General features: G+C 35.0%; 1 protein-coding gene across 1 annotated transcript; it reads right to left on the minus strand.

The window, feature by feature from the left end:
- Positions 1 to 8,092: 8,092 nt before the first annotated feature.
- Positions 8,093 to 8,742, minus strand: LOC110109960. The gene has a single exon (XM_020841200.2). It carries the CDS (start codon positions 8,722 to 8,724, stop codon positions 8,269 to 8,271), a length of 456 nt encoding a protein of 151 aa, XP_020696859.1. The 5' UTR covers positions 8,725 to 8,742; the 3' UTR covers positions 8,093 to 8,268.
- Between the last annotated feature and the right edge of the window lie 6,842 nt (positions 8,743 to 15,584).

Below are 15,584 nucleotides of genomic sequence, written 5' to 3' on the forward strand. Positions count from 1 at the left end.
GGGTCGGGTTGAACCCGAATTGATCCGGCTTTAAACGGGTCAACCTGAACTTGACCCGTTTTTGTAAACGGGTCGGCTTTTTCAACCCAGACTTGACCCGCGCGGGTTACCGGGTTGACACGTCCCGACCTGAATTTTTGAAATACTCCCGGCGGCGCAGCGGCATCACTAAAAAACCATTGCCTTGATTTATTGAGAGATTATATGTGACATCCAACTAAATTTATTTATCTTTTTTCTCTGTTATATTTTGCTATCATACTACTATAAATATTCTAGTAAGGAACTATAAAAATCACTTATACTCCCTTGTTAATACCACTTAAAAGGCTACAAGTTAATCAAAATAAAGCCAATTTAAAAAGTTATAAAATTTTCATTTCCCCAAGAGTTACTTTTCTTTCTTAGCCTAAAAGGTTATGCATTATATTTGTCCTATTTCTTATAGAGATGGAAGGTTGGTAATGCAATCAACTTATATTCACTCTTAGTCAATATATCAATTTGAATTATAATCTAGGAGAAGCTAAATGTGAAATTCTCCCCTCATATACTTACCTTATATTTTCATAACATATATTTAATGGTTGAGATACAATAACATTCGCAAGAGTGTCCTCACGAGGGAAATCCGGACGTATACCGAGCAATACTGAGTGCTCCGTACCGAGCTCCACGTGACGTGGCGCATGGGTATTGGTCTCTGGACACGTTCGGTGTTCGGCCGTAATAATTACTCTCTCACGAGAATGACCAAACTCGATGAGGCCTAGTCTCTTAAAAAAAAACCTTTGTTTATTTACCCTAATTTGTTTGGTTCAGCTGTAATATACATAAATTTCAAGTAATAAAAATTCAAAGCATTATTTATTTTAAACTTATATTAGTTTTGTTAATACATTCTAATTATAATACACTCTTAAATAGATTAATAATTGCTTAACAGTTAATGGTTTTTAAGTGAATTTTCATTAATATTAATTAAAGTATTAAATGAAATTAGCTATTTTATGAATATATGCTTATATTGGAAGAGAATTTTTGGCATTTAGTTGTGGAAGTGAGCCCCATTTCCTTTCTTTTGATAAGGATTCACGCATGCAGCACTTGGGAAAAATCTTAAAAAAAAAAAAAAAAAAAAAAAGAAAAATCGGGTGTGGGACTGTAGAAGAAATTGACACAGTGCTTATATTGGACTAGGGGTGTCAATTCGGGTCAACAGGTCGGGTTCAGGTCGAACCCGGAATTGATCTGGCACTGTTAGGGTCAACTTGAACTTGACCCGTTTTAAAAAACGGGTCAGGTTTTCGGATCTGAACCTGACCCGACACGAATGACCCGAAGTTGGCCTAAAAATACTAGTTTTCAAGTCAAAAATCGGTCAATCTTCGATTTTTGGGTCAATCTCGGGTTTTTGTGTCAAAAAGTTATTTTCGTGTCAATTTCAGATCATTTTCGGATTGTTGGGTCAATCTGAACCCGACCCGTTTCGGGTCCGGGTTGACCCTAACATGAATTTTTCCGGATCTTGTCAAAAATTGACACCCTATTATTGATGTTCAACATGCAGAAATTACTATAGCAATTTCGGCGGTGTTTTCACATACTGTAGCAAGGAGTGGCATAGTGAAATTGCCGGCTAGAGAGGAATTTTGTTGAAAAGGGAAATTTCTGAATTCAGTAAGGAGCTGTTTGGTATGATGAATTAGAAGTGTAAAGTATTTTAATTACACGCATTTTACAAATTATACTGTTTGGTTGGTTTTGAGCGGAGAATTAGAAATTCCTCCGAAGGTTCCACGGTGTATTGCATAGTTCATTTCGCGTGACTTCGAAACCCGCTCAAATTGAGTGGGTTAGAAATCCTCTCGCGATCTTCCGCAGACTCCTCCTTCGTCAACTGCCTCCTCGGCCTCGAAGACGACTCTTCCGGAAAATCCCGCTCTGGAATCTCTGCCTCAGCTGTCGCGTCTGGCGGCGCCGGGCAGCCAGAGCATGAGCAGGTAATTCATCAGCCAACTTGGGCTCACCAGCGACTTTTGGCATAATGCCTCTTCCCAATACGACAGTTTTCGTTATAACGACCGGCGTATCTCGACATTGCCGATGAACTCGGCGAGCTCGGGACATGTGCCGTTGAATTCGTTAAGAACCCAATCAGAGAGATCGATAAAGCCCGTCTTAGACTGGGAATCGAGCTTCTGCGACCGTTTTAAGAGCTGGGAGATGGCACTGTCTGTTGAAGCAAGGGCCTTGGCACGATGGAAGCATTCAAAGGCTTGTGAGTAACAATGGAGGTCAAGGAGGACCTTCCCCTTGCAAACGAGGGACTTAAGATGGAAAGGATTAAGCTTAAGCGCGTGGTCGCAGTCAATTAGCGCGGCGCTGAGGTCTCGTAGCTTGGAGTAGGCTTCGGCGCGGTTGGAGAGAGCGGAGCAGAGAGTTCGCCGGAGATTAGTGGAGTCTTCGTCGTCGTCGTTTGGTGAAGTTTGGGGGAAATGGCAGCGGGAGATGAAGCGGGAGTAGAGATTGATGTATTCGTTCCAGTCCCCTTTTAGAAGGAGCTTTGTTGCTGTTGATCTAAGCTTAAGCATCTCTAACTCTGCTGCGGAGCCTTTCATGCTTTTCTTCTTTGCTTGGATCGATGGGATTTTGAATTTGGATGGAGGATGAAACAACTTTCTTTCACTTTGTTTTTCATTCATTAATCATAATTTCGTTTGTTTAGTGCCGGAGTCTGGCCGGAGTGCCTATTGGATGCTCCCTCCAAAGATTAATGATCTCGAACTCAGAGTTCTCCTTCTTTCCTTGAATTTTATTAAATTTCAAAATTTTAAGGTTGTTACCTATTATGCTTTTACTATACTCTAGATATATCTAACCAAACAAGGGAAACATTTCTCCCGCGTTTACTTTGCAGACAACCAAACAACTTCAATGTATTTGGAATGCACTACATTTATTTTACACTGCATTTACTTTACATTGCGTTTACTTTGCAGGCAATCAAACAGCCCCAAAGAAAAATAAGGGTAAAGGAGAAATTCTGATTTCAGTAAAAGAAGAATAAAAAGAGAAATTTAGGGAAGGAAAAAGAAAGAGGTAAGCATTTTTATATTCATAGTTGTCTTATAAAATTTTAAGTAATAGTAGAAGTTCTAAAGAAATGTATACCAATTGTAATTTTAGGATTCATAAGATATATGCACAAAGAAGATTTTGGGATAGCTTATCAAAGGAAAAAATTTGCATGGTGTAAAATTGGAAGAATCAATTCTTCAAAAGGGGAAATTTGGCAATTATAAATTATAAAAGTAAATATTAGAATTTCTTGATGCATACAATATCAGTTGATTCATTTACAAGTTTAATTGTGTTAAATTATGGAATATGAACATACATATTTGTATGCATTTTTAAGCAACTAAATATCCATAGGAAGACTTGCAAGTGGAAATACGATAAAATATGTTTGATTGAGACATTGCTAAGTTATGTTAAAAGTAAGTTGTGTAAATTCTAATCTACAAATGTAAGAAATATTAATTCTAGATATATAAGATATCATTTGATTTATTTGAAGTGATAAATACATTATGAAGATTCCAAAAGTAAACATGAGAATGCATTTAATTATCATGTATAAGAAATCTGCATATTCATACGATAATTGAAGTTTGAAATATGAACAAGCATGATTGTTTAAATCTTTTCTTAGTTGGAAAGATTTTGAAAAGAAGGTTAGTTCTTTAAATATTGAATGATTTTTCCTTATTCAATAGATATATAATTATAAAAAAATTATGGAATGTATACAATAATAATAAACATGTATGAATTATGAATATATATATGAAGTGTAATGAATATCAATTTAAAGTAAAGTTTGATTATAAAATATTGTATAACTTATAATTATATGTGGGGCAAAAGGATCCCCATGTATGACACAACATGGGGCAAAATGGACCGCAAAGATATGATGCATGCATAGCAGGTGGGGCAAAATGAACTCTTAAAGAGACAAAATGGTCCTCTATGCTAATCAATGGCGATAATGACAAATTTGCTTGAACTCTATTCAACATGTTTATGAAAGTTAGCCAAATCTTTAAAACACTAATATTGATATTCAATATAGACTTCAAAGAAAGTAAATGTAAAGCTTATAAATAATGTCTAGTTTGTTTAATTTATGATTTTAATGTTGTGAATTTTATAATCATGCAAATTAACTGCTTTTTAAATTTGTATAACTTATTGAGCCTAATAACTTACCAGTTCTTTTCATACCGAATGTTGTTATAAAAAATAAAATGTGGATGTAGAATAAGTGCAAGTTATTTCTTCTTAGATACTAGTATTTAATTAGGTTTGTAAGTCTATAACAGAGGTGTGTGGACAATTTAGAAGTGTAATATTTTGGGACTGTATTAGTGGCTATGTAACTACTTATTTGATGTATTGGATTTATTAGATTCTTCTGTTTATGTAGTAAATGTAATGTTGTTCGACGTTTTATATAAATATATGCAACTGATGAAAAGTATCATATATGTTTATGATGAAAAATATTATGTTTATTTGTGTGGCACTCTATAGTACTAATAAGGGGTATTGTGCAGTGGCGGATCTAATGTGGGGGCACTAGCCTATTGGGGGGTGTTACATCAACTCACGTCTCTACTCCTCCCTCAAGACCTCGACCACAGATGTAGGCGGGCTCACCTCATCCTCGTGTGTTGACGGATGTACGACTCCTCTTGGCTCGCCTCTTCACGTGCGTAGACGTCTGTACATCTCCTTTCGGTTCATCCTCTTCCATCTCGCCTCTTCCGCATGCGCAGACTGAACGTCCGACTCCTCTCTCTCTCTCTCTCTCTCTCTCTCTGCTTGCTTGCAAATGGAATTACCTCTACCTCTCTTTGCTTGCTTTCAATCTTCAACAAAACTTCTAGCTAAAGGGGTAATGAAATTTTTTTTAAAAAAAAATGTTGGTCGCTTATCTGTTAGGCTAAGGCAAAATTTTTTTTGTCTTATAATTTCTAAGGATTTTGCTAATCATATGTTGCTTGCAAAGTTGTAATGTGATAACATAAGACGTCAATATAACATCAGAGGAAGGCTTAAAAACTGGTTTCAAAATTAAATTTAACAGAGACGGTGAGATTTGTTTAATTATTTTTCAATTTATTATATTAATTGACATTGCATTTGGTATTTCCCTTTCTTTAGTCTTTTTATGTTAGGATAAATTTTTTGAAATTCATTATTTACAAAATAATATATTGCATGAATGTTTTGCACTCTTATTTTAAATTTATAAATTTTAACGTCCATGAAGAGATATTTCAAGTGATCATCGAATTCAATTACATAAAAATTATATATGGGAATAATAATAAATATGAAGAGAAAAGAAAATGAAAAGCTCTCTCTCTCTAGAGACAAATAGGTTTGAACATTATTGTTGGTAGGGCTATCAATATTTATAAACTGGGAGAGACGAATGGGAGAGCATTTATGGCTTTAATGGGTTTGAACATCATGCTAGGGTATGATGTCCAAGATTCAGAGTAGGTCCTACCCAATATTTCCTTTAGATTTCAAATAGTCTAGATAGCGGTATCAACATTATTATTGGTAGGTATGTTAAAATCGGGTCACAGGTCAGGTTCGGGTCAAACCCAGAATGGACCCTACACAAGTTGACCCGACCCGAACCCGACACATTTTTAAAATGGTCACTTTCTCAGACCCGAACTTGACCGGCCAACCCGTCTTTACTTATGATCAAAGAAAGTCGAATTAAACGTCGGAGCTCCGGAACAGTGAGTAAGTTCTTCAGGACGCCGACAATGCCTACCTGGGCTTGAAGAGTGTTACAGTGGTAGGTATCGAGAAGAATAGAGATTGTTTAACACCGTGATTTATCCGCATGATGGCGGGGTCGTGGGAGTGCAGAACAACAGGACCGTGAGACAACGGGGTTGTGAGACGACGGGATGGAGTGCGGATGACGGAGGGAGATGCAGATGGCGACATTAGCTTGACTTGCGAGTGTGGGCAGAAAATTGGATCATTGGGATTTGAAATCTCGAATTTCATTTATAGTGGTCAGTGGGACTACGGCCGGCTCTTGATTATTCTTTGGTTTACGGGTCAATCCGAACCCTACATGATTTTTGAAACAGGACGATTTCTTAAATCCGAACTCATCCTATTTGACAAACGGGTTGAACCTAACCTTAAATTTTTGGGTTGGATTTGAATCAGGTTTTCGGGTCGTGTCAAATATTTTCACCCCTAATTGTTGGTGGCTCAATAGATGATTGAGTGGCTATTTGGATGATTGTAATTTTTTATAAAGGTGATTATAAAGTTGTTGTGAGGAAAATAATGTTTTTTATAGCTATTGTAAAAAATAGCTTCTTAATACAAATTTTTTTAAAAGCAATCAGAAAATATTAGCCAAATAGAATAATTGTTTTCATATGAAAAACAAAATAGTGAGAAAGTTATCCCAAACAGACCCTCAATCTTATAAAACTTAATTACTTAAATAAGAAAATTTAGTTCATTTTGTAAGAACTTATAACTTTATGTAGATTGATTAGTATATGATCTTATAAATTTAATTATTGTACAAAGTTCATAATCATGAAATATCTTAATGAATATCTATAATTCTTTTGAATTGTTTGTATTATTAGATATTGCATTGAAAGCTCTCCAGTAAGTATATTTCTACAACAATTTTAACCTCTACCAAGCTCTAAAGATTAGCAACAGTTATAATTGTAATTAAAGTTTTATTTGGAACAATTTTCTTACAGCTTATTAAAAATTTTTCTAAGTATAAAATTTTTTGTACTAAAAAATTGCTTTAGATAGCAGTATAAAACTGTCCCAATAAAAATATAAGACATATTTGGACTACAAACACTCACGTCTCCAATGAGTGAGATAATTTCTTTTTTGAAACAAGATTCTCCTTTTATTGCTTTTTCTCTTTTATATAGAAATTCGAGAATTAATATCTATATGCTATGATTTATATTTTGAGTTTAACTCTTAATTAAAAAAAATCATTAGTTCTATTTTTATACCGTTATTATTAAAATTTGAATCAATACTGGCGAGCACTGAAGTAGAAGAGAGAGAGAGAGAGAGAGAGAGAGATTGAAGCTAAAGGTGATCAAACAAAAGGATGAGTAGATATGTAGAAAACAAATATTAAAAGAAGAGGGATAAGTGTCGCATGCATGACTATGAGGTTTAGAAGAAAATTTAAAATAAAAAATGCGGAGAGAGAGAGAGAGAGAAAATTTAAAATAAAAAATGCGGAGAGAGAGAGAGAGAGAGAATGGACCAATCCTATTCTTAATGTAGTTTGCCTTATCTTCTTTCTCTTCTTTCTTTGCTCAAGATTTTGTTTTTTTAAGATATTTGAGCTATTAAGACAAATTCAGACATACATCACAATATCACATGCCAAGATGAGCTGCGTTTCCTTAAGCTTCTTGCAAAATCTACAAAAAATTGTTGTAAGATATTTCATAAGCATCTCCTTAGTCATTAATCTCTTTCAGATGATTGTGTAAGAAAAGCTCTCAAACATTTCTCTTTCAGATCATGTTCTTTCTTGTAGAACATGAAATTCTTCACCAAGTCCATTAATCAGTTGAACCGGTTTGACTGAAAATCCTAGAGTTGGTGTAACTGATCATCTACATCTAAAGCTCAATTTTGATTTGATCATTTTTTTTTTGAAGTTTGTAATCATTTTTAATATTTTTCTAATTATTTGAGTTTAATTTTATTAATACGCTTTATTGCAGCTTGTTATAAACTCGATTGTAAAATTATCGTGTTGAAAGTAAATTTAAGAGGATTTACATACATACTTACTATTCTATTTACATATCAACATTTAAAATTTTAATATTATGCAGTGGTATATATGTAAATCCCTCATAAATTTCTTGTTCTGATCGTAAAAAATACTTTTTATCATTTTTTTTTTAAATAGGAAGAAAATAATAGCAAAAAAATAAATAAATTATCCATATGAAAAACAAATCAGTTAAAAAACTATCCCAAATAGATAATTAATTTTTAATATTTCATATTATGTGCTTCACATTACTCTCTTTATATATATTTTTACAGCTATTCATGTTATCTTTAATTTAAGATCAGTTTAAAATTACAACGTACAGGAAGCACAGCGTACACGTCCTTACAGAACCCGGCCCACGGTCCGAGTCAGTCTTGGAATCCGGTCTGAGCCCAGACGGCGTTGCGGACCCGGCTCAGATCCCTTCCCTTCAGCGTCCGGCCGATCCCTTCCACAACAGAGAGAGACTCCGCACGCCGCCGCCACAACACCTCGTGTGGCGGCAGCACGGCTTCCACGTCGTCCTCTTCCTCAAACACTCGACTTTGTATTTTCGACCAGGTGGGTATGTTCACCGGGAGTGATCCGATGGCGTTTGGGCCGGCCGGATCAACAGACACGGTTTTCTTCCTGGTGGGCCACGGCCCGGCGGATTGTGGAGGGGAGAATGATGAGGCCCAGATGACGTCGGACTCGTCGAGCTCGTCGGAGGATGGTCCGGCGGATGCGGTGCTGCAGCCACCGGCGATCCCTTCCTTTCCTGATCTCGAGGAGAAGAGGTGGATGGTGTGCTTCAGAACCTTCTGGTTTCTTATCGCTGCCATGATAAGTTTCTTGTTCCTTGAATAGAGGGAGACGTGGGTGTTACCGTTTATAAAGAGGGGTGAACAGATCAAGAGGAAAGAGACAAAAGGGGTAGTAAGCCTGCCCCACTAAGATAGAGATATGGATGAACTTCTCTATCTCTTGACTCGCACAATATATAATAATTTTGATTGATTTTTTTTTTTTAAATTTAGGTTTACAAGTTTAGGAAGTAGAAAAAATCTCTTACATTTTGATTATGAGTAGTTGAGTTTTTGTTATGTAATAGAAGTAGAGTTGAATTTTGATTGATAAATTTCTTCTCCACAATTATTTAAGCTTTAAATTGCTAATTATATATAAAGAGTGTGGGATATAAATGTTTTCATTGAGAATCTAAAAAAGAGACCAACTAAATTAGCTCATGTTAAAATAGCTTTTGTTAGTAAATGATAAACTTTATAAATGATGCTTTTTCACCAAATTTGGAGAAGGGGCATCTTCTTTGAGGTCAAGGAATGATGTCTTTAAGGAGACAAATTGATGAGGTAGTGCGGAAAGGTTGTGGAAGTCATTGAAGATGCATGGACTTGTCCTTACAGAGGTAAGGAAATCATGGTAGACAATGAACTCGTGGAAGATATCGAGAATGGGTGGGTCTATTCCTTCCTATTGAGACAAGAGTTGACATCGTCAAAGATTGTAAGATATAAAAGAGTTTATCAGGACCTCTATCTTGTGGGTCAATCTTCCCAACCACTAACCTTTATCTTTCCTGTTGTTTTGTTTGTCCATCTCTAAAAGTGACACTACCAACATCACCCTCTATTTAAAGAAAATAAACAATCATGGAGGAAACTATAAACTAGAAGGCTCTAAAACACAACATCCACCTCTTCTCTTCTAGATTCAGTGGCCACAACACCGCCTCCACTGGAATATCTTCCAGTGCTCAATGATTTTGAGGTCATCTATGCTTTATTTTTTCCTCCATAGCTCACTAAGATGTGCCTCCTTGGATGAGCATCTCTAATGGGACGATTGGCTCAAGTGTAGTTGGATCACTCATAATATGCATAATTGACAAATCAAAATTATAAAAATAAATTCACGGAACCTAAGATGCGTGGGTTTAATAATCATTTTTTTATAATAACAAATTTATATAGACAATATGCTCATAAATGTGCAAAACGATCTTACATAAAAATTCTAGTTTTGGCATCACACTTAGCTCAAAATGATATAAAAATTAATGCTATACTTGAATAAATATAGTTATTGCTCCTCCTTAATATATGTATATAATATAACTAAGATATAACCATTACAAACTTCTTTGTTAAGATTAGCGACAAAGAAGTTAATTATAAATCTTATTATTAATATTAAAAGTTAGAGTTGGCGTTGATGGTGTCTTTAACATTATTGGTGATGACGAATGTCGAAGTTGTTGATGATAATGGTGATGAAGCTCACAAGAATCGACATTGATGTCAACGGTGTGCATGGATCTTATATGTGATGGTTGTCACGACCCAACCTGATCGGGACGGATCCCGCTTGCATCGGGTTGTGATGCTGGAACTTCAGACTGACTGAACTGATTCCAGGATCTGGCTTTGGAATTTGTTTCAGAACTTTCTTCCAAACATACAGACAGAAACAGACGCACAGAGCTACTATGAACATCAAATGCAGCGGAACAGATCATCTATCTTTTTTTCCTCAAAAGAATCATATACAAATACAGCTCATGGCTTTCAGACAGAAAGAAAACCAGAACAGAAAAGCCATGACTGTACAAAAATCAAAAGTACAAAATACCTATAACAGATCGGACTCTAAACTCCTACTCCAAGACTTCGTTCCCTTTCCCAGAACCTAAAAATCACGCAGAAAATAAGGATGAGCTACACAGCTCAGCAAGACATCAAACCTCCAATCAAAATCCTCAGAATCCACAACAAACACATCAGAAAAAATCCGAACAGAAATCAGATCAATAGAATCGTACCGAGCAAATCAGAACATAAATCATACAGATCATATCAAATCAGAACAGAACATAAATACATCACATCAGAGCTGACAGAACGTACAAAAATTAGAAATCAGATTAAATCAGAATAGAACAGATCAGATCAAATCAGAACAGAATCGTATCAGAATCAAATCAAATCAGACAAATATTTCAGAACAGATCTTCTTTCCAGATTTCAAAACTTCCTCTTATATCTCCCTTGTGCATACAACACCAGAACTTCCCCTTATATCTCCCTTGTGCATACAACACCAGAACTTCCCCTTATATCTCCCTTGTGCATACAGCACCAGAACTTCCCCTTATAGCTCCCAATTATGCTCATAGCACCAGAACAGAACAGATATACAGAATTTCAGAATTTCACAGAACTTCTCAGAACTTCCCCTTATAGCTCCCTTGTGCTTACAGCACCTTCCCCTTATGGCTCCCAATAGCATACGAATAACTAATTCAATTCAGAACAAATCCGGACAAATTCAGAAATTGTACGAAAATCCGGCGGCATAACGGCAGTATACAGAATTTACACAAAATTCACCAAATCAAAATTTTATCAAATTACCACAGAACATTCACAACAATATTATAAGACTTTTATTCTACTGCCCAGACAAATTCAGAAATTATCTGAAATTACAGTCGAAAGAAAACACCGTCGAGTCAAAACTACTGGGTCAAAATTCTCCAGAAAATAATCAAAACGTGCACACTCGGCACTTCAATAACATACCAAAAGTTACGCGGTAAAAACTGAACCAGTCGAAAAATACGGACAGAATTCACTAACGAAAATGAAACCCGGATAGAAAACTCGTTCAAACTTCACCGTTCTTAAAATTGAGAAAGGCGGAATGTGCCTTACCTTGCGTACACCAATTTCCTGAACTATCTTGACGGACGAAAACGGTCCAGCGTCGCCCAAAAATCAACTTTTCCTCTTTTGCCCTCGACTTTCTCTCTCCTCAAAATCAGATATTTTATTTTTTTGATTTTCTCTCTCTTTAAAATGAGCTGATTTCAGCTAAATAACCAACTGATCGGCCTGGCCGATCGCACGATCGTCATGGATGATCTAACCAAATTCACATCGTCCTGGGACGATTTCACAGGACGATATAGGACGATAATTAATTTTCAAAAACCCCTTGCTCTCTGTCTTGTGCCATGCTCTGATCGTCCCGAGACGATCCCAGATCGGCCTTGACGATACCTACAGGAAAATTTTCCTGTAACTTATGTACAGAATCTGGAACAAAATTTGAACTGATCGTCCCGGGACGATCCACGATCGGCCTGGACGATATGTTCAAAACTGCTTTTACAATGGTGCACATCAATTTTGTTGGCAATGATAGGTGATGAAGTCAATAAGCATTAGCGTTTGTGTCGATGAGATGGATCAATGTTATATACAATATTTTGAATTGATGTTATTGGTGATAATGGGCAATGAGTTGGAGGGAATCAACATTTATAATAATAGCTTGTATCAATCTTATAGGCGATGACATGCATCAACCTTCTTTGTGATGGTAGGTGATGGAGATGACGGACATTGATGTTTGTGACTACAATATGCATCAATCCTCCAAGAGACAACATTAGTGGGCTTTGGTGTTGGTGACGATGATATAAATCAATTATAGGTGATGACATGCGTCAATAATATTAATGATGTCGAGTGACAAAGTTGATCTTCATCGACCTTATAATCAATGACATGTACTAGTACTGTTGTTGGTAACGATGGGCGTTAATAGTTATGTGATGTTAGCTGGAGATTATAGTTAAGCGATGACCGTTAAGAGGCCATAATAGTACAGTAATAGTGTTCAAGTAACATAAGTGAAGCCACAACAATTAAGTGATGATGGATGGATAACAGTGATTAATTATAATTATTATTGTTGGCGTCACCATTTGTATTCATGGTGTGTATAGACATTATAGGTAATGACCTTAATTGATATTATCTATGATGGTGGGTAACAAATTTGGTGGGCATTATGTTGTTGGTTTACATCAATCTTATAAATGATGACGTGCAACAATTTTGATGAAGACGAGTGATAAGTCTGCAACATTGACATTATTGTTGACATTATGCCTTAACTTTATAGATCATGGTGTGTGTTGATATTGTCGATGACACTGTGCAATAAAATCAACAAGGGATGAAGCCATTTAGCGGTGAAGTCGACATACATATACTTTTATATCAATGGTGTCCATCAGCCTAATAAGTAAGGGCATGTGGTGATGATATTAAAAATGTTGATAAATGATAGTTAGGAAAGGGTATAGTTTGGTGATGATGTTAAGGAGATTGCTTTCAAGTTATGGTGTTAAGGTGATTCTAGTTGAATGATGGTGGTTAGGAGATCATAATTAAGCAATAGTGGTTGGAGATTATGGTCAGATTGTAACAACCGAACACTTACCTATTGAGATATTATCCGCTTTGGCCTAAGGGCCTCATAATTTTGTCATGTTAGTATAACTTCTTACCCATTCTAAAATTTTTACGAGATGAACATGCTTAACTGCAGAGTTTTTTAAATAAAATTTCAACCATTCAACAAAAGGCACCTCAATGTTTAAGACTTTAACTTCTTTTACTTAAGGTGTTTTACAATCTCCCCCACTTAAGTAACTGTCATCCTCGTAAATATCCCTATCCCAAAATCATCCACAATGCATATATGATTCTAGAGGTGACCACTACAAGTTCAAGTGGTAACTACCGTAACGTAGCACTTTATCCTATACTGGGTTAAAGTGGTGGCTCCCATGAAATAGAACTTTGTCATATATGGTACTTAATTCTCATCTTAATGCTAGTGTATTACTCTGATGTCATTTGTAATAGCCTAAACTCTTAACAATCGAGATATTATCCATTTTAGCTTAAAGCCTCATGATTTTGTCATGTTGGTGTAACTTCAGAGGAGGTCATCCATACCAAGATTTTTTCGGGATTAGCATGCTTAATTATGAAGTTTCTTAAATAAAATTTCAACCATTATACTAAAAAGTATCTTGATGTTTAAGAGTTTATGTTCTTTTACTTAAGGGATTTCACACGGGTGATGATGACTATAAAACTTTATTAGGTGGTGGTGACTGGGATACCGTAATTGATTAATAATAATTAAATGGTGATAGTTGGGCAATAATAGATAGAGACAGTGGATTTCTAATGGAGGTTGGACGACAGTGGTTATTGGAGGTGATCTTCAAAGTTAACATAAGGTGAAGCTATAAGTTCTTGAGATCTTTAAGTTCTCTTCAATTTGAAGTTAAGGTCCAAACCCCATTTCATATGGAGACTAGGGTCTATTTATAATTTGTGAAGTAAAATTTTAATAATTTTAGTCAAAAATTTCAAACATTTTATTTGACGGCCCATATTGATCCCTTTGATTATCATATATTTTTTCAGTATTTAAGTTTCTTATGATCTCAAAATTATGCGATCTTGAGCTTATTGAATTTTTTTTAGATGTGCATTCTTACTTGAGTATTCAATATTTAAAGATTATTTGGTCATTCATAAATGACACAAAAATTTTAATTATGTTTTAAATGTTTGATTTGAGCTCATTTGGACTCAGATCTAAATATTTTTGGCGTTTTAAACTTGTCTCATCAAGACATTTAGGTGCATGAAATAATTAAAAAAAAAAATAACTTTAACATCCTTAAGATATATCAGAGAATGTACTTTTTATATATCAAAGTATCTCCAATGTCATGCTATGGATAACATAAATGTAAATGCAACAATAAGTAAATTATAAATTAAATGTAGTACTCATGTAATGCATGAATTGACAGTAAAAGTCACATTGACTATATAACATGATATCATTGTACTTTTTAATTCTATTTAATTCTTAACTTCAAATGGATATTTATATAAATATTTTAAGACTGTTATATAACCATTTTAATTGAAAGAAAAACTTTAATCAAATCATATACTCAGAAATTTACATAAGAAATATCAACCGGTGAGAATTTTATTTCTTACAACCAAAATGTTTAGAGTAAATCATACAACAATATATTAAAAATTAAGCTGTGAAAATATTATAAAATCTAAGAAAAATATATTTTATTCATAACTTTTATAAAACTGCTGGAGTTGAAATCAGAGATATGAGTTCATAAGTCTACCTCTTACATTACAAAATCCCTAGCTGGCCTAATGGACAAAACCCAAATTTTAGCCTCCGAAATATCTCTCCTCCTTTCTCTCTTCTCTTCTCTTCTAATCCTTCCTTCAATGGCAAGATGGATGGGTGTGCGGTTAGGGTAAATTAGTTAATGGTTTAAGATATTTTAATTATATGAAACCCACTAATTTGATCGAATGCCACGACACTAGCCTCCTCAGCACCGCAACGCTGAATCAAATCTTTTAAATTCCTAGAAATATTTTCAAAAAGAGAGTATGACACAACATTGGTGCCACCCAGCACCACAACACACATTCAAACTCACTTTTTTATTCGAGAGCGCCTTGGTGCTTCCCACTCAGCGTTGCGACACTCCTAAAGAATATTTTATAAAGAAAAAATCACTTCCCCAGTTCAAGTCCTGAATTACTTAAGGGTTCATCAAGCATTCAAGAACCCATGAATATTGATCAAACCAAAATTAAACACACATTAATAGTAATCACCTGCATTTCTAAATAGCATGTGCTATAAAAATCAATTTAATCAAGCATTAATCTCGATAAAAATTAAAGTAACTTTCCATTAGCTATATACTATATGAAATCCAATTTCAACAAGTTATAGTCAAACTAATATACTCAATGAAACC

Source organism: Dendrobium catenatum, unplaced genomic scaffold, assembly GCF_001605985.2.
Source record: "Dendrobium catenatum unplaced genomic scaffold, ASM160598v2 original_scaffold_208658, whole genome shotgun sequence".
NCBI classification, from domain to species: Eukaryota; Viridiplantae; Streptophyta; class Magnoliopsida; order Asparagales; family Orchidaceae; genus Dendrobium; species Dendrobium catenatum.